The 27,164-nt window shown below is 38.9% G+C and overlaps 2 protein-coding genes across 8 annotated transcripts in view; one reads left to right on the top strand and one right to left on the bottom strand.

Annotated features, from left to right (window-relative positions):
* The window catches only part of LOC137291651 (nucleoprotein TPR-like), a 73,374-nt gene extending 54,621 nt beyond the window's left edge, over window positions 1-18,753 (bottom strand). For all 7 annotated transcript variants that reach the window (XM_067823068.1, XM_067823072.1, XM_067823071.1 and 4 more), the window contains exons 1-13: window positions 18,577-18,753; window positions 10,352-10,456; window positions 8,532-8,605; window positions 8,089-8,185; window positions 6,945-7,048; window positions 6,472-6,585; window positions 5,798-5,848; window positions 5,498-5,590; window positions 5,258-5,338; window positions 5,012-5,099; window positions 4,674-4,742; window positions 2,993-3,064; window positions 2,652-2,746 (exon numbers count right to left, since the gene is read on the bottom strand). In XM_067823068.1, coding sequence (XP_067679169.1) covers window positions 2,652-2,746; window positions 2,993-3,064; window positions 4,674-4,742; window positions 5,012-5,099; window positions 5,258-5,338; window positions 5,498-5,590; window positions 5,798-5,848; window positions 6,472-6,585; window positions 6,945-7,048; window positions 8,089-8,185; window positions 8,532-8,605; window positions 10,352-10,456; window positions 18,577-18,733 — 1,200 coding nt within the window. In that variant the 5' untranslated portion in view covers window positions 18,734-18,753. The remainder of the gene's footprint in view (window positions 1-2,651; window positions 2,747-2,992; window positions 3,065-4,673; window positions 4,743-5,011; window positions 5,100-5,257; window positions 5,339-5,497; window positions 5,591-5,797; window positions 5,849-6,471; window positions 6,586-6,944; window positions 7,049-8,088; window positions 8,186-8,531; window positions 8,606-10,351; window positions 10,457-18,576) is intronic.
* Window positions 18,754-18,774: 21 nt separating this feature from the next.
* LOC137291655 (D-aspartate oxidase-like) lies at window positions 18,775-26,138 on the top strand. The gene is made up of 11 exons (XM_067823081.1): window positions 18,775-18,833; window positions 19,368-19,588; window positions 20,007-20,124; window positions 20,954-21,030; window positions 21,454-21,519; window positions 21,891-21,945; window positions 22,155-22,256; window positions 22,597-22,667; window positions 23,021-23,138; window positions 23,667-23,765; window positions 24,021-26,138. Exons 2-11 carry the CDS (start codon window positions 19,398-19,400, stop codon window positions 24,138-24,140), a joined length of 1,017 nt encoding a protein of 338 aa, XP_067679182.1. The 5' UTR covers window positions 18,775-18,833; window positions 19,368-19,397; the 3' UTR covers window positions 24,141-26,138.
* The last annotated feature ends 1,026 nt before the right edge of the window (window positions 26,139-27,164 follow it).

Raw genomic sequence — 27,164 nt, 5'->3', positions numbered from 1 at the left:
GAACAATGCTGGCTAGATAATCTGCTGGACAGCTGTGGTAGATGGATCCTTCTGAACTGTTCTGGTTTCTGGAGATAACCCTTGTTGAACTCTTTCATATTGTATATAAGTCGAAATTTTTCCTTGGCGTTTTTCTTGGGTACCAGAAAGATTGGTGAGTAGAATCCTGCTGCAAGTCGATCCTGGTGTAGTTTTTCGACTGCACATCTCCTTTCCAGGTAGAGATGATATGGCGTGGGCTAGCTTGTCTTGTTCATCCCTGGCGGACATGATGAGTGCTGGGTCTCTTGTCAGCAGGTGTGTTGAATGTAGTAGCATCTTGTAGTCATCATTGTCCCAAATTCTTCAAGTTCCAGTAGCATCATAGTTGTCCATCCACTAGTGAAGGTTGACTGGGAATGGCTGGGGATGGAAGACGTCAGTCATTCCGAACCTCATCTTCAGCACTTTCCTCCTTTAGCGCCCCTGGCAGGATGCCCTGTTCCATGGGAATGCCTGTTTCCTCCAGTTGAACAACGAAAAGAGCCCTTGCCGCCAAGAGCATTGTACTCCTTATCTCTCGCTCTCTGGGCCCTGGACAACTTTGACTTGTTGCAGCAATACTGTGATGTATGCTTGAAGACAGTAGTCAGAGTGTCGACTGTGTCATCATTACTTCCCTGGATTTATGAATGATATATCGTCGAATATCGTAGATGCTGAACTTGGTTTAGTAAAGCTGTCTCCCCAAGATGACGCTGACAATAAACCTTGACGACACAGTAGATTTTATCTCGCAGGCGTACAGGTTAAATGCCCTGAAATGAATTGTTGCTCCTTCCTCTGAGTGGTGAGAGCAGCGAGGATCATCCTTTCTTCTTCAGTCTCCGGGGTGATGATGAGATGGAGATGAGAGCCTCATTTATAGCCCTGGACTGAGCGAGTCCGAAGAAGGTACGCCTAGTGGTTGTATCCAGGCGACTATAGGATCTGTTGCGGGTCTCTCTGATGAGCTTGTATGCCTTGTCTACTTCAGGTTCTTTCAGAAAGGGTTCCACGTGATGTAGTGGGAATCAACGAGTGCTGAGGGCCGGAATGTGTTGTTGTTGGTACTTAAAATCTAAATGCTGCAGACAGTTTCCGTTGTGGTAGATATCGTCACTCATCTTATAGGTGTGAGCTTCCTTGGAGTCCTTCGACGGTGAGACTAGATTAAATCCGTTTGTGATTCATGATGTGATCTCGGAGTCTGAGACAAGGGCTTCCTCCAGTGATGGAGTGGGTGAAGGATGTCCATGCAGTGAGTGTCATCGTGGTCCTCCTGTCTATGTGTATCCCTGGAACAATTAGCCTTCCATAAATGCCATTGCCTGCATGAATCCGTATCAGATGAAGACGACAAACGATGATGCCGTCTCAAACGAACAGGGGATGTAGACAGTGAACGCTTGCAGCTGCAGCGAGATGCATGAATGCGAGCATTTTGGAAGAAGCATCACCCATACTGCAACATGAAGAAACAGCTGTTGGCGATAATTTCCGTGAATGGGAGAATGCATGCTTCCTCTTCATCCAATGACCGTCATGAAAGTCGACTGTAGGTGTATCTGCTGACTGAAGTTTCCATTCCTCTTCAAAACAGCGTTCCATCAGGTTCATCATATGAGTGGTGAACTGTTAAATGTGTCCAGTGTCAAGAGCATAGGTTGATTCACAGAAGCATCTGAAGTGTTCAGTGTAGACGATGTAGATGTCTGCATAGACAGTATGGATGATCTCATCACTGAAGGACTTTGTGAAGACTTAGTCTTAGATGATGATAATGACATCAACGATTTAGGTTGAAATGATCTGATGTCGTCATCTTCTGTGATCTAGACGAAGTCTCGATGGTATCTCAACCATGCCCCCAGGATATGTGTGACTGATCACTAAAATCATGAATGTCAGTTGTTATCAACATGCGGTTACTAGATGCAGATTCAACTGATTTAGACATGACTAGCCAAAGTCTACACTGTTTGTCCATAGCACACCTTTGAACAGTATATAAATATAATGCAAATTCTGAATCGGATAAATTCTTGCAAAGTTCACAGCGAACAGCTGGAGAACTAACAGGTCTGCATGAAGGACATACTACATGCAGATTAACAGCTGATAACTTACACTGGGAGCACGATTTCATCAGGTAAGGCTAAGTTGAAGAAAACGTGTCCAAAACACATGAAAGTAAATTTCAACAATGTTTTACATAATGTTGATAATAACTACAATCCAAAAAATAAATACGACACAATTAAGATTATAGGACTGAAGTATGAGCAAAAAAACTTCCCCCAAATGTCACCGTCAGGCGATGAAGGAGAGAGTGACAGGCATGGGCAGATCATGTTTCCGTATTGGAAGGAAAGGGAGAGTTTGGGTGGGTGAGTGTATTGCTTCACTTAGAAAGGAACTTCAAGAGATTTCAAGTATTCCACTATTTTTGCATAGAAGGAGGAGATAAGCATAATAAGCATGAGTCACAATAATGAAAAAAACAGATTTGCAATAGAAATTGCATGTATCATACTCATAGGAGGTCAAGTTCATAGACAAGGGTGCAGTTAGTATTTCTAATTACAGAGTGTAGAGTTATAAACTGTCTGAACACTAACAGCCAGCCTAACCTGTGTGAGTGTCATGCCTGACTTGAGGATTTTAGACGTTGCTGCTGCAGATGGTGACAGGGCTTCAATGGCCTCATCGCTCAGTTTGGCAGCACCTGTATGGGTGGAAAACAGGTTACTAGCAGACTTATTATGACAGACACACACACATACATCAGCATATCAGTTTGGAACTGATCCCCAAACATTTCAATGTGTATAAATTCAAAATACAAATTCCAAACAAACAAATGTCTACATATAGCTCTCCTTAATAACATCCATAGCACTTTCAAAACCAGACAGAGAATAGAGAACATTAACAGTTTTTAGAGGTAGGCACACATGGCAGAGCTATTCACCTTTGGCTTTCACAGCAACCAGTAGCTCATTGGCATTCTTCAGCTCTTGCTCCAGTTTTCCAATCTTCACATCTGAAACCAGATACAACTGATTACCTTTCCTCGTGTCAGAATAATGCGTAAAAAGTCTTGAAATATCAGTAACTGACAGTCTTTCAACATCTACAGAAAGTATGTACAGATAACACAGTACCCATATTGTGATAACAATTTAAACTAGGATTGCCTCATGGGCAATACTTAACGGTCTTCAGACTTCTGCATACACTCTCCGAGGTCATCTTTACTTGAACAGTTCCTTTGGACACAAGCTGGATCGTCCAATACAGAGTTTTAGAGATTAATTTGGCACTGATTCAACGCTGCTGACACAAACAAAAAAATCACCAAACTGCAGAAAAATAACCTGGAAGGAACAGTCAAATATACAGACTACTGGAAAGATTAGATCCTGACATTTCCAGAATACTAAATATTTTGACTGTAGACCTAAGGAAAATGGAGGTACGGCCTGTTAAGGAATCGACTGTTTCCTTGGCCATTAGAAAACCAGAAGTAGGCATTTATGCTAGATTTCACTGCCACTCCCTTCAGTCATCTGTGAAAAATGCGACAATCTGAAGCACACACACCCTCCTCCTCTTTGTGGCGTAATTGTGGCATAATTATTGACTTTTACATGACCATAATGTGAAGCAGAAATGTTTTCCATTTAATTATCTACCGTTTGATACCTTCAAACATAAATCCATGGTGTTTTCGCAGAGCTGTGACATGTTTGAAAACCTTCAAATCTGCATTTTTACAAAATTGACCAACTTCAGAGGGCGATAACTCTGAAACTATTCAAGATATCAATATGTCTTTAGCAATATATGTAGCCCATGGTGTGTACTTTAGATCGACGTATCAAACACTAGGGTGCTGTTCACTGTTCAGGAGAAGGTAATCTTGAAACACAGGCACAGTCAAAATTTGACCAACTTCCAAGGGTGATAACTCTAAAACTATTCAAGATATTGACATGCCTTGAACAAATTCAGCTTTCAAGGCTATGGGCTATCCATCTGCATATCAAACACGATTGTGCCATATGCCGTTCTGGAGAAGAAGATTTTCAAAGGCAAGCACCGTCAAAACGTGAAAATCTGCAAAAATTTCAGTTTTTTCAAAATAGCGGAAAATCTATCATGGCGGCCAACTTCCGCTATGTGTTGAATAGATTGATGTTGTCTACATTGGGTGAAAATTTGGTCCATTTATCTCCTATAGTTTTAGAGATATTGGGGGTGGAAGAAAATCACATTTTGGGTAATCTGCCCTTACCGAAGCTGGAAGTCAGGATTTTTTGTTCACCGTATACCTTTCAGCACACAGGCTATCATCCCTGAAAGTTTCATTGAAATCGGCCCAGTGGTTAGGTCAGGAGAGCTGATACAAAATCCGTACAAATAATAATAAGAAGAAGGAGAAGAATATTCGGATAATAACAATAGGTCTTCCAGACTTTCATCTGAAGACCTAATAATAATAATTTAAAAGTTCTAAGTTTCTGTAGCCCAACTCTATAATCAATAGATTTAATTACCATCCTGCTTGAATTAATGGTTGACCACATGTATCACTTTTAACATGACAACCTCTTGCCCAGTACCCCCTTTGATGTGTCAGAACATGTCACCTTTAGCTTTCAACTGATCCCTGAAGCCATCTGCAATGTGATTCTGCTCTCCCTCCAGCTTGGAATGGGCTGAAAGAAACACAAGCTATTTACCACCATGTTCACACTTTCCTATGTCATTCTGTAGTGACTTTCACCCAGCTTCCAGGTATGCTGTAGCAGTCACCACTACCAACACTAATGTAACTGCTGCTGATCAAAGTCCCTTCTTTCCTCAAATATCAGGTACTGACATATTTTCCAAGTCATATGATAGTTTACACAAAGATCTGAATGTAATTGTACACACTGACAGTTATAAAGAATGCAAGAAGTAACCCAAGGAACAGAAAACCCACCATCAGAGGCTTCCTTCAGGAGCTTCTGTAGTTCCTCCACTGCTCGTGTCAACTCTGTCACCTTCATGTCCCCCTCTTCTGACGAAGACTACACATACAAGAGAGAGAGAGTTAGTAAGTGCTGGGTCAGCATGTTCAACAGTGTATGTGACACATCAAGGTCCATGCAGCAGCCCACTTACTCATACATATTTGGAAGTTTCTAACAACAAACAACATATCCTTGATACAGATGGAGTGTCTTACCTTGTATAACTGCACCAGTTTCCCCTGTGCAGCTATCTCCTGTCGGAACTGTTCATCTGACTGTGTTTGTGAGTCACGAGTCTGTAATGGGAAGAGTCAGTGACAGTGAAAAGTAACTGGTGGGACATAGAGGCAGAAGAGGGTGTATCAATATTACAAAAAAGACCTGCCATTTTGATATGTCAGGAAATAGAGACAACATGGCTGACCATGTGGAAGGTGGACATGCCTACAACTTACATCTTTGAGCTTCTGGATGAGACCTTCAATCCTCTGTGCTTGTTCCTCCTTGGACTGCTTCAGTGAATCAAAGGACAGCTGCATATGATTCAACTGAAATAGCAGGAAAGTGATGATCGTATCATTTTTTAGTGCTTATACAACACAGAACATCATTGAAGAATGGGGAATTGTTTTAAAACAATGTTCAGAAACGTTTGTTGAAATGGGATTTGATGTCATGTACAAGATTTATTACACTCTGACTGTCAATAAGGATGACATCTGATCTGTTTCTACACCAAACTGACAGATCTTCACCTCCTCCACCTTCTCGTCCAGCTTTGACTGCACATCCAGTAGCTTGCTAGCCTGCAGAGGAAACAGTCAACGTGAGACACATTATTTGAAACACCTAAACCTGTCAAACACATTCCAACAAGGACATTCATATGTGGTCAAATAGTCAGGATTGTACAAAACTCATAACATCCAGGTTGTATTCTGATATGTTAAGCACCTTCATCTCAAACTCCTCAGGCCGCATATAACAGTAACCATGGTCATATGAATGCACCACAGTTTGACAAGGTGATCCTTGAGAAGGTTTTTATTGGGTAATGAACTTGATTAAGTGGTTTATCATAACGTCTGTTCTCATAAAGATAATAAGTACTATCTCAAGCAGTCAGTCAGCAGTATGCCTGTTTATCATGTTAGCTTATAACAAAGTCATGATTGACAGCCTGAGCATGGTCGTGGGGCGTGATGACACGTGGTGGTGGGGCGTGAACATCAAGTTTAAAAAAATGAAACCTCATAAAACTAAGTGTTCATATTTATGTCTTCTACTTCATAACTAATTGACAAGAGAGTTGTGTTTCTTTTGCTGTTCAATGTGCTTTACATGTAAACTCTCTGTCACTGTTCTGGTAGTCACGAGGCCTTGTGGACAAGATCATGAAGGTCAGTACTATAGACAATGTTGCAGTTACCCTCTCCTTCTTGACATTGATCAGGTCATTTGTCTTGGTCTTGAGTTCTTCATTAAGCCAGTCTATCTGCTTTTGCATGTGCTCCTTCTCTTGAACCAGCCGCTTCTCATGGTACTATAGAACCATCAAGAACCATTTTGTTCAGTGATTTCATGGTCAGTAACTTATAACACAATAATGACAATGTCATACTAAAAGTCTGTTTTCAAGTGTTTAAACACTCAACATGCCCTGCATCATTTTCAGTAGATATAATCCTACTCATGCTTTGTCTAAGGCTTCAGATAACATTGCAGAGTTTACCAAACACAAATGATTTAGTTTTGTGTATTGGGCTTATTATCATCAAGACAGCAAAAAATGAAGTGACACACACACACAACCAACTGACCTCTCGGGACACTTCCTGTGACACACACACAACCAACTGACCTCTCGGGACACTTCCTGTGACACACACACAACCAACTGACCTCTCGGGACACTTCCTGTGACTGAAGCCCTCCAAGCTTAGCCTGGATCTCACACTTCTCCTGGCTTAAAGCTGCAACCTTGTCTGTGAAAACCTTCAACTCATCTGAAACAAGATAGCAGCAACTGTTTCAGTTAAAAGCTTCAACTCATCTGAAACAAGATAGCAGCAAATGTTTCAGTTAAAAGCTTCAACTCATCTGAAACAAGATAGCAGCAAATGTTTCAGTTAAAAGCTTCAACTCATCTGAAACAAGATAGCAGAAAATGTTTCAGTTAAAAGCTTCAACTCATCTGAATCAGTGAATGAGTGAGTTAATAGGGTTTAAAGCTGCTTGTGGTAACATTCCAGCAACATCACAGTGGAGGACACCAGGAATGTGCTTCACACATTGTACCCACTTGGGGAATCGAACCTGGGCTGCTGGCGTGAAAAGTGAATGCTTTAACTACTAGGTTACCGCCCCGCCCCCGGAACTCATCTGATGACAAAAGTGGATACAAACAGCTCCTGTGACAAACTGTCATGTTCTACTTCTTTATAGCTTTTCAGAACATTTCACTACACCAACAAAAATGATCAGGTGCTGAAATATGAAACAGAGATTAGGCCCTTTAAATAAAGGAGTGTACATGTATATATATCTTAAAAGAAAAATGATGCCTGCCGTAGTCTTTCAGCTATGTCAAAGATTTTCAATCCAGATTTTGATCTGGATCTGGAACACTCAGACTGATTCTAGTTGAACTTGAAGGCATACATCAAGATCTCCATTGCTAGTAACCTAAAATTAAAACCAGATTATCAGGGTAGGAAAAAGGTGCAACTAAGTAAAGTGTCTTGTAGCACCTCAAGTTTGTATAACCAAAAGGGTTGAATGTTTGGGTGTGATGACTGAAAGTTTATGTATCAGTGAGGCAGTTGACATTCAACAGTTCCATTTATTGTAATTATACACTGAATACATATCCCCATCACAATGTAAACTGGCATCAGGGCTTCTGTGCATGATAGATTCTTCTCTTAGTGATTATACTGTCAGTTTAATATGGGTTACTACTGCAAAACCTGTGACTTGGAATATCTTTTCATCATACATGTATCACAGGCTTGGGGCTGAATTCGGCCTCTCACAGCATACTAACCGTTCAATCTGGTGATCTCCTTGTTTCGTTTCTCCAGCACCAGGTTCAGTTCTCGCTTCTCTGCTTCCATCTGCTTCTGTACATTCTCCAGGTGGGCCTGGTAAACATTATTCAAAAACATCACAATTCCTGCAGTAGTCATAAAAGCAGCCATTCAGTGGATTGTTATGACTGTCTGCTCATCTGTATTCCGTGAATGGCACACATTAATGTTTCAAATATATACAACAAAGTTTTATATGTTTTCTTTTTAATGAATAACAGGTAGCAAACAAATTTACAACAGTTTCAGGATTTCATCTGTTTTACCTGTGTCATATTGAATTATCAAATGACCTAACTTCTTTACCATGATCACATAACTGTTACAAAACTGTTGTTTTTTCAATAAGAAGACAGATTACTATGACGACAACCAGCAGGGAACATGTACCAAAACTTACCTGTGTTGCCTCACTTGTCTGCTGTGAAGCTTCAAGAGTTCTGAGTTTGGAACTAGCTTCATCATACTTGGTTTCTGCAAGAACATGTGTCCAAGTACAGGTACTGGCTGAGATTTATACCTTGTCAGTGACGTTTGGGCCATATTTGAGACACAAACACTTTATGCATACATTTCTTGCACCTGAAGACGTTTCTTTGGAAAGTACATTTGATATTAGCTCCACATGGGTGTGAAAAAGTATCAAAATATTACTGGCTTGGTGATGTACTTGCAAATTATACTAACTTCAAATCAGCAACAGTTGGCTTTCCTGTAATTTCATTCTGCAAACTTTACAGGAAAGGAATCAAGAAAGTCAACTGATGTTGCAAATCTTGAGCCAAATACTACAAACAGGGTTAGTCTAAGCTTGCTTTTGATCATTGATCTACCTTAAAGGTCACATGCAACGTAAAACACAACTTTGCAGATTCTGATACCTTTCGGCATGTATTTAGCGAAACAAATCATCAAAAATGCCAATTCAATCTAAAAAGTTGAAAAAAAAAAAAAAAAAAAAAGAAATGCAATGAAAACAAGCCAGCAAAATCTGAGTTCAAACGATTCACTAAATTTCCCCAGAGCTGCACTGCGCCTATAATGCATGCGCAATTAATAGGTTCGCTGAGCTTGAAACAGCATGCATGCCCAGAGTCTGAGGTCGTGAGCAGTAGTCTAATCTTGGTTGTGTACACAAACAAGTAAATAATCTACTCGTTATATAAAAAAACTTGTTGATTGTGGTAAGCAGCCTCTGTCACAGAGAAAGCTCAATGTCTGGTTTATTGACACCTATATGTCTGACTGCCTGTCTGCTAAGGACAATATGCAATACACAGCTTCAATCTTTGACTACATGCAATTTGAACTTAACACCTATGAGGCTATACACCATAAACAAAATTAACTGATTTATGACTCGAGTCCTGTCTATGCCACATTATGTAATTAGGCAGGTGTGATACTTGTACAGATGACCTGTTTTTATGTCTGTGGGTTGCACACAAACTACATCCATTTTTCTCAGATGACTGGATCAGACGGCAACTAGTGCAAACTCTTGTCAGTTTCAAATCGAGCTTTGTACTTACACAAATGACAGTTTCCAGCTACGCAATAGATCACCATCTCTACTGCGATGATTTTTGATTGGATGGGATGCAAATTCAAAGAACATGTATTTACAATGCCCAACATCACTATATACATGCTTTATGGATAACAACTTCTTCTAGTGTATATGATTTTGTTTGACAACGATATATGAATCCATACTGAATTGATGCATCAAGAACAATAAAAGAAGTTGTTATCCATAAAGAATCTTACTTTCTTGTGACTCGCCATACTTCTAAAATGCCCATCAAACAGATCATCCTTCTGTACACACGATGAGCCCTCAGCGAATCAGCAAATGAACCAGTCAATCGGAAGCCATCATTACACTTGAGTGCACACCTACCAGCTATGACTGGGTTCAAACTCCCGAGGGCTTCGTTTCAAGGGAAGTAAGCCCAAGTACAAAATATTGCTTTTTTGAATCACGATTGTACCCTTTCAATTTTGATTATTTGTTTTCTTACAAGCAGCAATGTATATTACATGTCATGAATAAGTGATCATTGTGTTTTAATTATGTTTGATTTCTTGGTTGCATGTGACCTTTAATAGTAATCCACTATTACCACAGATACGAGATAAGCGTGAAGGAGCAAACTTAGTTTTACATCACTAATATTCCATTAATATCACAGCAGGAATAGTGATAGTAACACATACCTATATCAGTGAGGCGTGTCTGTAGATCACTCCCTTTCTGAGTCTCAGTCTCAAGCTGACTATTGCTGTTGATCAATTTCTTCTCTAATTCAAAATACTGTTGCTCTGTTGAAAAATGCAAAGAAAACTGAACATTGGATGAATTTTCACGATCGATTATTGGATTATCAAAATAACAGATCATTGATTAATGATGAATAATAAAGTTAATGTTAAACATCAAGTCAAACATGTTAGCAAAAGAGGAAGTGATCTGATACAAGACTATTACGAGTCTTGGCATTGGCTGTCACCAGTCACATGGAGTGTGATCAGGGATCTCCATGTTAGGTGCTCATATGTTTGTCTTTATCATGAAAAGTCATCATTGACTTACATGACCCAAGAAGATAAATATGTCATGATATAAGCATTAAATGAGTGAAATTCACATTGAAACCGTGTAAATACTTACTGGCTCACCTTACACAAAATGATAGATGCATATTAACAAATCATGATAGATGACAGATATCATGATCGATTCCCAGATTCAATCAATCGATCATGGATGAAATGATTTAATCAGAACACCACTACTGTATATCAAACTTCATTTTATCTTGATTCTATTATTATTAAAATTATATTTACCAAAGTAAGGCCAGACCAATTATATTTCTTGTTTTACGGATCCGCCTGCCGTATTTTTTCAAGAATGAGGATTAAAAAAATTAATTTCCCCTGCTCAAAAATTAAAATCCTAATGTTTTTATAGGCTAAAAATGTAAAATTGCAAGAAAATACTTTTTGGGTAGTTTTTCTTAACCATATTCATTTCATAAATTGCCAAAAGTAAAATATTTTGAGTATTCAGACGGAATATTACTTTGATTGGAAATTTTATTTTTATTTTTTTTCCCTGCCTGCCTTTAGGTTTTCAGAGGACAAAAATCCGTAAAACAAGAAATAGAATTGGTCTGGCCTAGGGATGAAAAAAAAAAATGAACAAAAAAAACAAAAAAAAACAGAAGAAAGTAAAAAACAAAAGAAAAAAACAAACGAAACCAGATAAATATCCCCAGGCATGAGTGCTGATGACATAGAGTGACAAAATAAGAGGTGGCTGTGATGAATGCTTTTCACCAAATACAATCAGCAAGAATGCAAGTGTTTCATAGCAAGCATTAGGGTTAGATAGTTTCGTTAATCCAACCTAGGTTTATCCAACAATTGGTTTTATCCGATGGTAACAAATCGAATGAATGGAACTTAGTCTCACTTATTTAGTGAAACATCCTTGTTAATCTGACAATTTTATGTACAACTGATGGTGTCGGATTAATGAGAAAACGGAGACTATAAATTTTGAGCAAAAATGCCAAAAGTGCAAAAGAAATCTCCATATTTCAATGTTTTGTATGGATTACTAACAAAACAGCATCCTGAACATAATGTAGAAACAGATCGTCTCAAAAAAAACCTTCAATCCATGATTTGTATTCTGTGTGAGAAACTTTTTCTATCACAAATGTTAATGCACATTACAATCGACAACACAAATTTCATATCAATAATCATGCAATTTTCTGAATAAAATGGACATTTTATACATATTATGAGTCATGCTTATTTGCTTATCACCTCTCTCTATGCAAAGAGGCGGACTTACAATCACACTCATGCCCTGTTCCCCGCCACATCGGTCACATGACCAGCCCTGTTTGTCACTCTCTCTGTAATTCCATAAGCCGAACATGAGACTTGCAGAGTCAGGATAAGTATAAAATATCAATTTTATGCAGAAAATTACATGTTTATCCGTGTCCTGACTCATGCTTATTTGCCTACAGAATCCAACGGAATCGGTGGTGGGTCAGACCACGATGGATTGTGCTGACTGCCATATAAGTACATCCAATACTTCCTCTCCTCTTCCGGAACTGTAATGACAGTAATTCGGTCAAATATTCTTCCAATATTCAGTGATGAAACTGGGGATCACATACAGTCTTCTTGTGAAGTGATCGCTGACTGCAATATAGAGGTAAGCTAGCATCCTGCTAGTGTCAAATGCAACTGTATGAAAAGGTTCAAATCAAGTACAAATATCTTCATTATGAATACTGCAGTGTTCACAAATGGTGTTTCATAGTAACAGGACAGTAGGTCCTGTATGTTTCAGATGTCTGTCTGACCCACTGAAAATTCACAGGACCCACAGAATAAAATTAAACACACATTTCAGATTTAACATTTCTCATTATTGGCATTGAAATTATAACATTATATAATGACAACATTATAAACTTAAATTTATAAACAGTGAACAAGTATCACATGCCACAAATAAAAACTTCAGACAAAGTTACTGTGATATATTCAGTCAGACACTGGGGCCAGCAGGTTGGGGACTTCTGTCTGACCATTGGCAAATCTGCTAGATTTGTCAAAGGGTCAAACACTATTCGTGAACACTGAATATCACGTCATAATCACTTATGACAGTCTGTTCAAGGTTTGCGCATGGACTCTCAACCATTTTATTCCACAGAGCATCTTGGTCTCAACAAGTCGTGTGACCAAATAACCATTGTGAAATCTTGTGCAGTTGGTGATTCCCTCACTAGTATTCGGGCCTGTGTCTGAGATACGTGAGTGAGTCTGTGTATAGATGCCCGAGTAGACACAACATGTAGAAGCATGCGAAACATTCCTCTGTTTAGGACTGTCCTCCTGGTTGTCGTGTCTGTGTACTTCAACTGACGATTATATCATTGTTTTACAAATTTTATGAAGCAATTGCCATTCTTCCCCATGTTGGTAGAGGTTGACTGTAGTAACAGGGTTCTATGAAGCATCGAAATAACCTTGTTGAATTCCTTGCTGCTACCTAATGTTGGTGCCAGATGCTTGGAGATGAATTGTTGATACATCTTCGAAGTAAGTAGAGTAGGTAAACCACATTATTGTCTTTGAAGTTGGAAACTTCTGGCATTGGTATGCTGATTTGGCATGCGTCGGTCTAGTAGGATAGTTCGCACTCTCTGAAAGCGTTCGTGCATGCATGCTCCTGTGAAGGATGAAAATCCGCGTTCAGTGGTGAAGACGACCTGCATCTCAAGTCGTACTGTCCTAATGAAGCATGCAGGGAACGCTCCCTACTGAAATGCTGAAGGTGCTTGAGTGCGGTCGTCGAGTCAGTTGTAGAGGAAATCTCTGAGCACTGAAGGATGGGATGTGTTGATGCTGATACTTTGTCACAGTATGGGAAATCATAGATAAGTCGTCCGATACGGTAGATATCAGAATAAACAGAGGGAATGTCTAGATGTCAGGTTGTCAAGTTGTCGTAGATCATCTTATAGGTGAGTCTCACAAGACTCCTTCAATGGTGAAGTGAGATCTAGCCCAATCATAATCCAAGATGTAATGATGTAATCTCTGAGTGCAAGAAGACGATTTCCTTGTCTTTTTTTCCCTTTCTGATGTAAGCCAACGACTCTCATATGAGTCATCTCTATTCTTCTACGAATGCATTAGCCAGTGGTCCAAAAGGTTTGTTGAACATCATCCTTGCACTGACACTGAAAGTCGGAGTGTATCAATGGAGTGGTCATCATTCAGTGAATGCTTCCACACAGACCTGCGTGTGGAGAGAAGATGAGCAATGACAGTGTCTGTGACAACGGGATGCAGACGGTGAATTCTTGTGGCTGTAAAAGGATACATGCTTGCACTAGGAAGAGTGCATCCTGTAAACTGTGTCAAGATGATACAGCCCATGATGAATATCTTCATGAAAAGGAGCATTCACACAGTGAATCGTGTAAACTGCATCAAGATGATACCACTGATGGTGAAGATCTTCATGAATGGGAGTGTTCACACAGCGCATCCTCTAATTGCGTTGAGATGATACAGCTGATGGCAGTATGCACCTTCAGCTGACGGTCCTGTTGCAGCTGTTGAATCGTCATGCAAGGTGACTGTAGTTGTTGATGACTGACTATGTCCAAATGCTGCAGTGGCTGTTGATTTGCAGAAGCATCCAACACATTGAGTGCAGACGTCGATGTCTGCTTTGGAAGTAGACTCTTTGAAGGTTGCAGCATCATTGTAGATGCAGTAGATGTAGGAGACTCAGTTGTTGTAGATGTCTCATTCGTCGGGAGGGACACTATCATCACTGAAGGACTACGTAAAAGAGCTGATTCATTGTTTCACCAATGATCTAGTAGTATCTAATAGTTGAAGACTAGTCTTGCAGGACGTAGATGACTTCAACTCTTTGGTTAAGAAGAGATTGATTCTGACAACCTCTGGGACTACGACCCAGTCTCCATACTATCCCAACGACAACCCCTGGGTTCGTCCGGTGATTCGCCATAAACCTGAATATTAGCAGTAGTTAAATACTTTGACCCCATCTTTACAACACACGCTTGTTGCTGACCTGGCTGTTCTACCAGCAAGAGGCCCCCTTCGTACAAAATAGCGAAAGGTGACCAGAAAATGATGATCGTGTGTTAAACAACTTTGTTATTCGGGTGTCCCAAATTATGAGACACATCATCAGAGTTGGTCTGTCGCTTTCATGTGGCTGTGCAAAATTTGGCTTTGTTGCAATTATTAGATTTTGTGTTAGTGAGCAATTCATTGGTCTCAAATGGAATCAAACAGACTGTACTTCGAGACATTGTGACCCTTCACATTAAACAAAGAAGTAAAGGTAAAGAAGTTGTCATCCATGAAAACCCTTGCCTTTATGTGTATCACTTCTAAATGAACTTCAAAGACTCAATACGTTCATTGATTATTTTTCATACCTGATTTAGATTACTGAATATATAATTAGGGTGAGGTATGCATGTCTGTAATTTTGACTTTTGATTAGGGTAGGGTATATGTGGAACACTTACCATGATTGGTTTGAATGCAGTTTAATGGGCACAGCACCTGCCAGCCACCACTCTCTACAAATAATACGATCCTTAGGGTTAGGGTTTGGCACCCTTTACGATCCTTAAGGTGGATGCTAGTTAAATTGCCCCAGCAACAAAATGCCCCAGCAAATTTTGTCAAAATGCCCCAGATATTTGGTCAAATTGCCCCAGGTTTGGTCAAATCGCCCCAAGGGGGATAGTCCAAAATGCCCAAATTTACTTAATATGGTTTAATATATGCCATAAATGCATAGTTTTTGTCAACTTCCATATAATATTCTTTATATAATAATACGTAGTAATATTTCTGATGTAACACTGCAATTCCAAATATTTGAAAAGTATAACAAGTATAAATTAAAGGTTTGTATAGTGTGTTTATTGTAAATGCTGTAAATGCATAGTGTTTTTTTTTTTTTTTTGTCAACAAATGGCATTGTGTAATCTTAACAAGTAACATTGGTAAAATATATATCAACACTATCTAGAGATTTTGTTAGACATATTATTGTCAAAAAGTGAGGCCGTAAAGGTATAGGTTTCATCAACGAGTATGGTGTAATACGGATCAAAACAAATTAAAGCTTTCATTAATTACTCCTGCTAAAAAGTGAGGCTGTAAATCATTTTGACTGGAACCCCTTAAAGGGGCACTGATGCTGAGCGAATAATGTTTCTCGCCATTACGAAACCAAACCGCAAATTGGTCAGCGCCCGTTTCGTCGACCGTGACGGACAAAGGGACCGGGCTCCGGTCCATATAAGCAGAATTTCTTCACCTAAACAGTCAAGAGGCAGGATGCCCATCATGTGCCTTTATTTAAAAATAACAAAATAACAAAATATCCCAGCAGTGTAGGTTTTTTTTCTGATGCTTGGATGCTATAGTGACTGATCCAATTTGATCCTATTTCTGTGTTTTTTACCTTGATATTTAGTCACGTTATGTGAAAATATGACGTCTACAGGCATGTAGCAAGCCATTTGTCTCAGTCCGAAAGACTGCAAAGCTTATATTTAGATAGCTTTCAGTGTTGGCCAAGCTGTAATAGCAAATATCATACGTAAATTTTGGTAGCTATGACCCTGGTCTATTATCTATGATAATAAAAACACACAGTTGATGTATTTGAATTTGTAAACTAAAAAAAATGACTTTGCCATTGGTGGAGAAATCTGAAATTTTTCATACGCAAAAAAACCTAAAACAAAACAAACTGATTACACCTATTCATCCAAGAATACAGCAAATGCCTGTATGTATTTCTTATGTAACGAAGTTCCGTTGGTATCCACAAAACAGTTTCGAACCATAAGTGTTTTCAGGCTGCATGCGACACAGAGATTACATCTTCCTTGCTGTAATTACATAATGCCATTTAGAAAGTGGTAAAATGCAACATATGTCATATTCGGGATTTCACTTTCTTAGTACAGTAAAAATTCTAGTACTTTTTCGGTTGAGTCCCATCCGGGATTCGAACCCGCACCCTCAGAGTCAGGCACCTAATCGCCAGCACACAAAGTCAGCCGCCTAGCCCGCTCAGCCACCACTGTACTTGACTAAGAAAGTGAAATCCTGAATATGACATATGTTTCTTGCTGTAACATGTGTTTGATGGTGTAAACCTACGCGTGTTATTTGTCATCATTCTCTTGATAGTCACTTAATGAATTTATCACAGGTATAATTAGTGGTAACACCACTCAGGTTACTCAACAAAGGTTCCCATTTGCGATTTTTCCTGTCTGGAGTAAATACTCAACATCATAAATTAAGGTCTGTAGTGGCAAATGTATTGTACGTTATGTAATATGTGCATGTAAGTGATGCAAGAGGGTTTATCAGCTGAGTTACAAAAACAAACATTGATCAAAAGATTAACCGATAACACACTGATTGATTAATTGCTTCTATCTTCTACAGCGGATTTGTCAAAAGGCAGTGTGTGTACAGATGTACTAATCTATACTGACTACACCCTGTCGTAAAGTGCGAGTGTAAAAACAACATCCTCCCTTCAAAGAATTAACCACCATTGCGTTGATTGATTGCTCATTATTTAGACTTACTTAGAATGGTGGACATCATACAATTAATTGCCAGGTGTGCTATCTTGGGTGACCAATGAGAAGTTTATCAGGTTTTCTCCAATGTGAAAGACAGGAAACAATGTGTTACTTTTTCGCAAAATGGACTGCTGTAAAAGACACGACACAGAGCAGGATTTTTTACCAGCTTCAGATGATTGGAATATCGTTCTTTTATGTGGATATTGATGGATACATTCCCGAACAAGGTAGTGGCCTGACATTGTTGCTATAAAATTAGTGTGTTTTACATTCATTATTTGCATTTTGTTTTAATTTATTTGTTGTAGCATTCAGCAGAATCTATATCACAGAAAACACACACTAGATCTCGTATGTGTGTGAAATAGGATCCACATTGGCAGCCTATACAATTTTTAAATGTTATAGTCATCTGGTCATGTTAGAAATTTACCATAAGTATAAGCAGAGACAGTTTGTTCTTTTATTAATTTTCAAAATCATACAAATATGACAATAAACTAATTAGGGTTATGAGACAAAATACAGAGACGTACATTGGCTTCCCTATTTTTCAATCCTAATAGTTTTTTTTTTACCATTTCTACCACTGGCAGATGATTAACCTTCAAAGTGTTTCATTTGTTTTCATAATACATTTGTAATGAAGTAAAAATGACTTCCCCTTAGTGGATCTGTATATAATTAACCTCTCAACTGCGCATACAGACTGCGCAGCGGAGGTCACGAACCAGTCACGAATTCTGGGATATCATCCGGGTACTCACGGGAGAAAAACAATAACAAAAGTTTACACCAGTCCACGGAAATTGCTCCGCATGAGTCCCCCTTTAATGTTGGGGTTTTTGGTTAGGGCTTGGGGTTAGTCTGGTACCCTTTCAGATATTTAAGGAGTGCTAATTAATCTGAAAAGGTGTAGCACTCCCCCATGATCGCTACTGAGGCTGAAACACCAACCATCGAGGAAACATTATCAGTTCCACATAAAACCATGGCCGGTGAAAATCCCACATATCAGAACATTCGGTCAAAATGTTAATAAAACTGATCATGATCAGTCTAAATAATTTCTGAATTAACAGACAGTATCCCTTCATCAGCAAGTAGTATAAACGGATATTGTCTACTGAAATAAATTAGGAGAATTATAACAATTTCAAATTTAAAAAAAAAGCATTGCACGAAAACAGAGGGTGTTGCGCTGAAACGAAAATATCTACTTCTTACCCGAGTTTATGCGGAGACGTTCATATTTGGCCTTAAATTCGTCTACTTCTGCTTCTTTGTTCTCGAACGCACTCTCAATTTTTCCCTTAATATCATCAGATAACGATTCTAAGTCAGAAACTTCCAGGTATTTTGAAAGAAAGTCAGTACCCGCCATTATGGGGCATGTGTGATTGCGGATGTGGAACAGTGGCGAGTATCAAGGGCAGCTAACTCTGTGGAACTTGTTCAAAAAGTTCTTGTCCTCTTCAGCCAGGGTAAATGTTTTCAATATGTTATGATCGTGACTTCGGTAGCTGAGTAGTTCCTGTGGGGTGGCAACATAAAATCTGGTCTTCGGCATGTAGTGTGTAAAATATGACATTATGATTTGTATTGTTTCAATCTGTTATTAACTGCTGAGCTAAAAGTTTTATGTGTAATGATGCAATTGTGTCCCTTTATCTGCTTTTCTAATCTTCCAGCAATATGCTTTGAGTTTGAGTTGATTGATTTGAATTGTTGACAGTACAACTGTATGCCTAAACTTACTAAGAAAATAATTCTCATTGCAAAATTAAAAACATTGCCCAAAGTATGTCAGATCATAATATTTGTATGACTTATATTGATACCAATGCAAATTAGACCCAGGACAAAATTTTCATGTTATGCATCAGCTGAAAAGAAGTTATATGTTTGCTGAAGTTTTTTTTAAAAAATAAAGTACCCACTGAATTATGTATGATTAATTGTTTGACTTGATGATTTATTCTTGAAGGTACCTGCTGTGACAGATTATATTTATTCAGGTGTCTACTGTTTGTTGCTGAGGCCTGACAATGGTTCTCAAAATTTGTGTGATTGGGGCTGGTATTATTGGACTGTCATCAGCCATTCAAATTCAGGAGAGAGTTGGACAGGGGGACATAACTGTTGTAGCTGACAAGTTTTCTCCAGAGACTACAGGGGATGGATCAGGTGGATTTTGGAAACCTCATATGCTAGGAGAAACTCCAATTTCTGATTTAAGGTTACTACTACTACTACTACTACTACTACTACCTCTACTACTACTACTACTACTACTACTACTACTACTACTACTACTACTACTACTACTACTACTACTACTACTACTACTACTACTACTACTACTACTTGCAATGATGCAACCTAGTGGTTAAAACGTCTGCCTGTCATGCTGAAGACATGGGCTCATTTCCCCCATTTCTGGTGTCCACTGTCACGATATTATGCTTGAATATTGCTAAAATCAGTGTGAAACTAACTAGTACTGCAATAACAATCTTAATGTTAATACTAACACTAAAAGACTAAAATTCTTCAACACATGTATGTATTTGAGACTTCTGATTGATCAATCATATTAAAAAATTCTAAATGGTTGAAGTATTGTTGATATTGTTTCAAATGTTCATGTTGGGCAGACGTTGGAGTGAGACAACATGGAAGCATCTGATAGCCATAGCAATGTCCCCCGTAGCAGCCCAGGCTGAAGCCTACATGGTCTCTGGTTACTCACTGTCCAGCAGGTCACAATACCAGGTCAGTCAGTGGGATTATTGATACCAGTACTTGGTAAGTTACATCAAGTACCCATAGAGGATGGAGGGACATTTAGTCCCAGAATATAAAGCTGACAATTGATCCCAGCTCCGTTTTGATTTAGTGTTACTTTTGTGTCAGATATATATTTCAAAACAACATAAGTTCATTTGAAGACTAAATGTCAGTCTACAATTCTGTATATCTGCAGGGCTAGCAATTCGGTACACCCGCACTAACCACTGGCAAGTAATTCAAGATTCTGCGACCATGGGAATGAATGAGGTTGTAATATAGGTTTACTCAGCAATGTGAATACAGGATACAGGATACAGGATACAGGATACAGGATTAATCGTACAAGTGCCCATCAACTTGGGTATTGACTAGGTTGCAGATTCTGTGCATTACAATATTCATAGGGTGTATGAACATGATGAAATATTTTTTGGGCATATTAATTTGATCTTACCAAATTGATTGAGAAAAAATCTGCTTGTTTAATGATTTAACCAAATGTTTGAAAATTGCAGGTTTAGCAGAAATAGAAATATAAAGTCATCCTCAGTGATGTTGTTAGTAAAACAGTAATCTTAGTGCATCAGTATCATTTTATCCGACAAAGAATGTTTACACTCCACTCGTGTAAACCTTAATTATGAGTTGAAGTAAATTTCTTGGAGATAAATTGAGGTATATTTCTTTTGAGTGAAGATTCAAACAAAGTCTATTGGTTCAGAGAAATATGTCCCATTAGTTTGGGTGAAGTATTGTGAAATATAATCTGTATGTATAGAGTTGACTTAGATGTGTCTGGTTCTGACTGTAGGAGGAATGGTGGAAGGACCTTGTACTGGGCTACCGTCATATCACCCCACGGGAGCTGCAGATGTTCCCTGATGCAAAGTACTTTCCTTCATCTGTGCTAGTGCTTCTCAACTCTCTACCTGTCACAACTAATCACCACACCTTAGGGGATTCTGGTTTAGATGACTGGTAGTTTCCCAGCAACATATGCTGGGCATAATGTGTGACTTACTACATATGATGGTGTGGGTCTGTGACTTTTTTGATGTTATGTGGATTGTGGATTGATATCAATCACTGAACTGTCTGTCTGTTTAAATACTTGTCATATTGCCAGAATTTTGGCTTAATCTGTATTAACCAACGAACAAGAAAACAAACTTGTCGCTAACTGAACAATCTGTACTGATATGTTAGTGTCAGTTTATTATGTGAAAGAATGTAATATGTGATAGAATGTAATATGTGATAGAATGTAATATGTCCTACTTTTCAGCATGTTTTATGTGGTCTTTGTTTTAGATCAGGTGTATTCTTCACAAGTGTTCAGATAAATGTTGTGGCCTATATGGACTTCCTTTTAAGAAGGTAAGACAATCCAGATCTATTGCCAGGTGTTGAGTTTCAGCCAGGAGCCGTATTTGCCTTAATTGTTTCATTTGTCTTGGTGTATTATAACAGGGATATATGTATATATGTAGATCTACATGCTATTTCAGTGTTTGCGTTAACGCAGAAACCTGTATTTTTCACGCAAAAACATCAACAAAGCATGCAAAAACATTCTGTGTGCGTGTTTAGCACTCATAGATTCTGATCTATTTATTTTTAAAAAGTACCTTAAAACAGCAACATATGAAGAAACAATATATTGAAATGATTCAGGTTTGTTATAAACATTTACATGAGCTGTAGGTCATGTGTTATAATCAATGTTTATACCTTAGAACTGTTTTCAGATTTCAGAAAAATGGTGGGAAAATCCAGAGGAAAGCTATCACCAGCATTGATGAGGTTGCTATTAATTTTGATTGTACTTTATTATTTTATTCTCAATTAAAATAAGACAAATGCGTGGGAGGAGTAAGTCAGAGCTAAAGACATGCATCAAGAGACAACTTACCCCTTACATAACATTTAATACAATCATTTCATGTATAAGTTTCAAACATTTGTTATTGCCAAGTATGACTGATGTGATATGAGTTATAATCATTCTGCAGCTTGCCCCTGACTATGATGTTGTTGTGAACTGCTGCGGGGTCAGAGCCAGGCATCTACTCGATGACTTTGAGGTCACACCAGTCAGAGGTCATTTGACCAGGGTAGGAGATATCAAGTATAAATTTCACCACAGATGTATCTCATCCTACTGGAGAGTGTATCATAAACAATGATACAGCCACATCATCGCGGAACAACTATACATGGGAAGGGTGCTGAAAGTGATTCAAGTAAACAAAACGTAATTCCGTAAAAATTAACCAAGTTCATGATGATAGACAAAGGATCATAGTGGTGGTGACCTTTAACCTGTAGGCTATGTGCGTGTGTGTGTGTGGGTGCGTGTGCGTGTGAGTGTGCGTGTGCGTGTGTGCTCTCTCACAGTAGAAGTGATTCAGAGCTCTTTGGAAGACCATCAGACCAGAGCATCTTCTGTTCTAGGTTCAGGCTCCATGGGTGAAGCACTTTGTCTTAAGACTGGATCCAGGTGAAGAAGCTTTTGTGTTGCCGGGGTAACCATATGCACCATGTTCAAAATAGCACTGATTGTAGACAGTAAATGTTATTTTGCATACATGTTTCAAAAGAACAAAACAGTTATAATCTGAAGTTTGAAACAGTAATCTTGGAAAAATTTTAATGCACAGAGAGTAAGTTCTGAATGTTCTTACTTTTTATTTGCCCAAATGACTGTACCAACCGTAACTGCCAAAGTTCTGTAAACCTAGAAATAAATAAAATGGTTTTGCGATAATATTTATGGTAGAAAGGATTGAAAATCTACCAATAAATGTTCTGTCTTAGTGATGTATACTAATACTGACTGCCTTGTATCACTGGTCAATAATTGGTGTGTGGTTGGAAGGGTGATGACCACAGTGTTAGGGGGCGCTGATGAGGTGGGCAACTGGAGTATTGAGGTCAAGGATGAAGACAAGGGAGCTGTGTGGCGACGATGTTGTCAGCTAGTGCCAAGTCTGCAGGTAATAACCCTGGCTGTATATGTTTCATAGCACTTATGACTTGAGTACAGATGATGTTTTACTGGAGTTGAAGATTTCAGTATATCACTGAGATGGAAAGACCACGAAAGTCTTTCACCAGAAACTGCCAGTTTTTACCTGTACCTGTTAGGTGATTGTGATTGTACCTGTACCTGTTAGGTGATTGTTGTTGTACCTGTCCCTGTTGGGTGATAGTGATTGTACCTGTACCTGGTGGGTGATTGTTGTTGTACCTGTACCTGGTGGGTGGTTGTGGTTGTACCTGTACCTGGTGGTGGTTGTACCTGTACCTGGTGGGTGATTGTGGTTGTACCTGTATCTGGTGGGTGATTGTTGTTGTACCTGTACCTGGTGGGTGATTGTGGTTGTACCTGTACATTGTGGGTGATTGTGGTTGTACCTGTACCTGATGGGTAGTTGTATTTGATGTTGTACCTGTGTCTGGTGGGTGATGGTGTTTGTTCCTGTACCTTGTGTGTGATTGTGATTTACATCTAAATGTTTCAGAATGCCCAAGTGGACCATCACTGGGTCGGTTTACGTCCCAGTCGGTCTCGTGTCCGCCTGGAGACAAAGCATGTGACGGTCCATGGGAGAAAAGTACCTGTAAGTACTTGTCACGTGATGACCTATTACGCATCATTTTTTAAAAATGAATATTGGGAATGTACATTTGCCTGTTTGAGAGGTCTTATGAAAGCTGTTATAACTTGATGAAGTCTTATACACCTATGTGTATCAGTTTATGACACCCAGTTCTTTGTGTCTTGAGTGGGGTAGGGACGTGAGTACGTCTAGTATATTTGTCATCAGAATGAAGATATGGTGCAGTGGATAGTAAAGGTGGTTTAAATGTGGCAGGTTATACACAACTATGGCCATGGCGGTTCTGGCGTGACACTGCACTGGGGGTGTGCTGCGGAGGTGGCTGAACTCATACTCCAGGAGATCCAAGACCGGAGACGCATGGCCAAACTCTGAGGAACTCAACAATCATCACATACCTGGCTGTCAAGATGTACTACAGTCTATGCATGCCATTCTCTGTACAAGTATCAGTCCATTTACCACCTTTCAGGTCCAACTGTTTTACTTCTATATTTACCAAAGATTTTACAATTTTAGTAAACCAGTATTAAAAGTATCAGTTGTAAACAGAAAACTATATTTTTTCTTAAGGACTGTGTTGTATCCTATAAGCAGGTTGCTGTATTACACACTTGTCTTAAGAACTGTGTTGTATCCTATCACACTAATCAGGAGGTCCTATATTACACACTTGTCTTAAGGACTGTGTTGTATCCTATTATCAGGTTGCTATATTACACACTTGTCTGAAGGACTGTGTTGTATCCTATCACACCCATGAGCAGGTGCTATATTACACACTTGTCTGAAGGACTGTGTTGTATCCTATCACACCCATGAGCAGGTGCTATATTACACACTTGTCTGAAGGACTGTGTTGTATCCTATCACACCCATGAGCAGGTGCTATATTACACACTTGTCTGAAGGACTGTGTTGTATCCTATCACACCCATGAGCAGGTGCTATATTACACACTTGTCTGAAGGACTGTGTTGTATCCTATCACACCCATGAGCAGGTGCTATATTACACACTTGTCTTAAGCACTGTGTTGTATCCTATAAGCAGGTTGCTATATTACAAACTTGTCTGAAGGACTGTGTTGTATCCTATCACACCCATGAGCAGGTGCTATATTACACACTTGTCTGAAGGACTGTGTTGTATCCTATCACACCAATAAGCAGATTCCTAACACGTAAGGATAGTGTTATATCCACACAAACTCTCAAGCACAATGTTATATCCAAACACACTATTAAGGACAACAGTATTTCCTAGGTCAACAATAAGCAGCAGTGTGAGAATACCAGGGGATACTGTTACCTTAACTTACAGACAACACATTGGACTGAACATCGTAAGATTTCACAAATCAGTTTCTTAGATTGTCTATATCAGATAAACTCTTACATGATTAAGCATGTAGTATAGTGTAACATAAAGTAAGATTTTCATTGAATGTTTCAAAGGCATTTACTACATGGACTAAAACTGACGGAGGTCTGTGGTGGTGCCTGTTGTAGGAGGCTGGACAACAGGGTTGATGTTGGCTATGGCCTGTGCTGAGAAGTGAAGCAAACTCGAGAACCCTACAATTTTATAGTGCTTCTTGTGCCTTTTGCACATGCAAACCATGACTTTGCATCAGTGGCTCGAAATGACAGCAGTTGCGTTTTAGTGAGTTTTCACTGTTGCCCATCTTTGTACAAAGTTAAAGATTTCCAAATGATTATTGCAACCAAAATTCATTTTGTAAACTCTTGATCCAAGACATTCATCATTTGTATCATACCTGAATTCACTTTTGCATCACTTGTTGAAGTAAATGGCCACTATATTGTACATGCTGTTAAAACTCAATGTAAACACTGAGAAAATTGTCATCAAACTCTTGACCAATAAAATGTGGACACAATTTATCAAACAGCTGCAGTATCTGTTTCACTGCACTTTGTGAAACCGGCTTAATATCTCTTTGGCTAACACATTTTTCACAAAATTACAGTCTGCATCTGAAGATGGTATGGCTTTGACTTTGCCTTTCCACCTGGTAATTTCCTTATGTTTTTTCCTTAGGTTTCAGTTTTGCTGCAGATCCAGATTTGATGTTGATAAATGTGTTAGATATTGATACCGAAGTCATAGTGCAGAAACTGTTTGCAAACTTTGCTTGTATTTACTATTATAGTGTGAAAGATCCAGATGATTTTCAGCCCAAAAGCCTTTTAGTTATTTCATGCAAAGGTCCACAGAAACTCTGTATTATTTGCCCTTTAGTGAGACGTACTAGTACATCATGCATACACGAATAATTTTTTAATTATATACCGACCGGGATCAAAACGCATAACTGATTTTAATGTGGAATAAAGTGAGAAAAACAAATGTATACATTGAAAAAACATTTAACGGCAACCATCGTTGCTGTTGCTGTTGCTGTTGCCGTTTAGAAGCGATCTCGAAGGTGCACCAGTCGCATCTCTCGACCTTGTCTGGCCGTCGTAACCGAATTCGTCCTGGTTGAGAGCGGTCGGCAAGGCTCCCTGTCATCTTGTGTCGACTGACAAGACGGCTAATGGTGGACTGGTTGATGTTAAGGCACCAAGGAACAACGTATTGTGAAATACCGACTTCAAGGAGTCACAGAGCGTGTGCACGTTGCTGTAGATTCAGTCGCGCTATGCTTAAGACTGGCTACTGAGTCCTCTATACATGTGCATTACATGGGACAGACCTCACGAAGTATACGTGCGTTTTCGTTGTTAGAATTGCCTTGCTGTGTTTTCACGAGTCTTTCTGTTTCTGGAAGCATGATGTAGATTTGATCTGGAACAACTCTTCCTGTTCAAGTCTACAATATTCATGTCAAATATTTAGAGCATCACTTGTACTTTCCAGTTATGTTTCAAGAATGTATCTGAAAAAAAAACCGTGCGTTTTCGCTGCGGATCAATATATACTTAAAAGAAAACAGGAATGAAAACGTTTGTCAAAGAATGTCTTTAAATATTTGACAAGTATAATATTACTTTCATGCCCTCTGAACTTCATAAAAACCCCATCCATCTGATGTTTTAGCGAATGTATATATTTTTTCCTAGTGAATCATGAAAACAACGAAATCAATTATCTGTCTCGCTGCGGAGAAATTGAAACGATGACCTAAGTCAAGCGGAATCGATTCTGTTGAGTGGTACAACGAATGAATGAAAACAGAATACAAATGCAAAGTCGACATCATGCATTTCGAACGATAATAGAGACACTTCATGGGTTGATACCATTCCGTCAGAAAGAAGATTGCAAGTTTACTGATGCAAGTTGCATGCTGTCGCATAAACGTGTTTACGCCATTGAAGATTCTTCCAAGCGACCCAAAGCATTTGACATCCATCGGCTTAAGAATGTGAG

Source organism: Haliotis asinina, chromosome 7, assembly GCF_037392515.1.
Source record: "Haliotis asinina isolate JCU_RB_2024 chromosome 7, JCU_Hal_asi_v2, whole genome shotgun sequence".
Lineage (NCBI taxonomy): Eukaryota > Metazoa > Mollusca > Gastropoda > Lepetellida > Haliotidae > Haliotis > Haliotis asinina.
The sequence above is the reverse complement of the archived record's forward strand: the minus strand, read 5'-3'. Positions and strand labels throughout refer to the sequence as shown.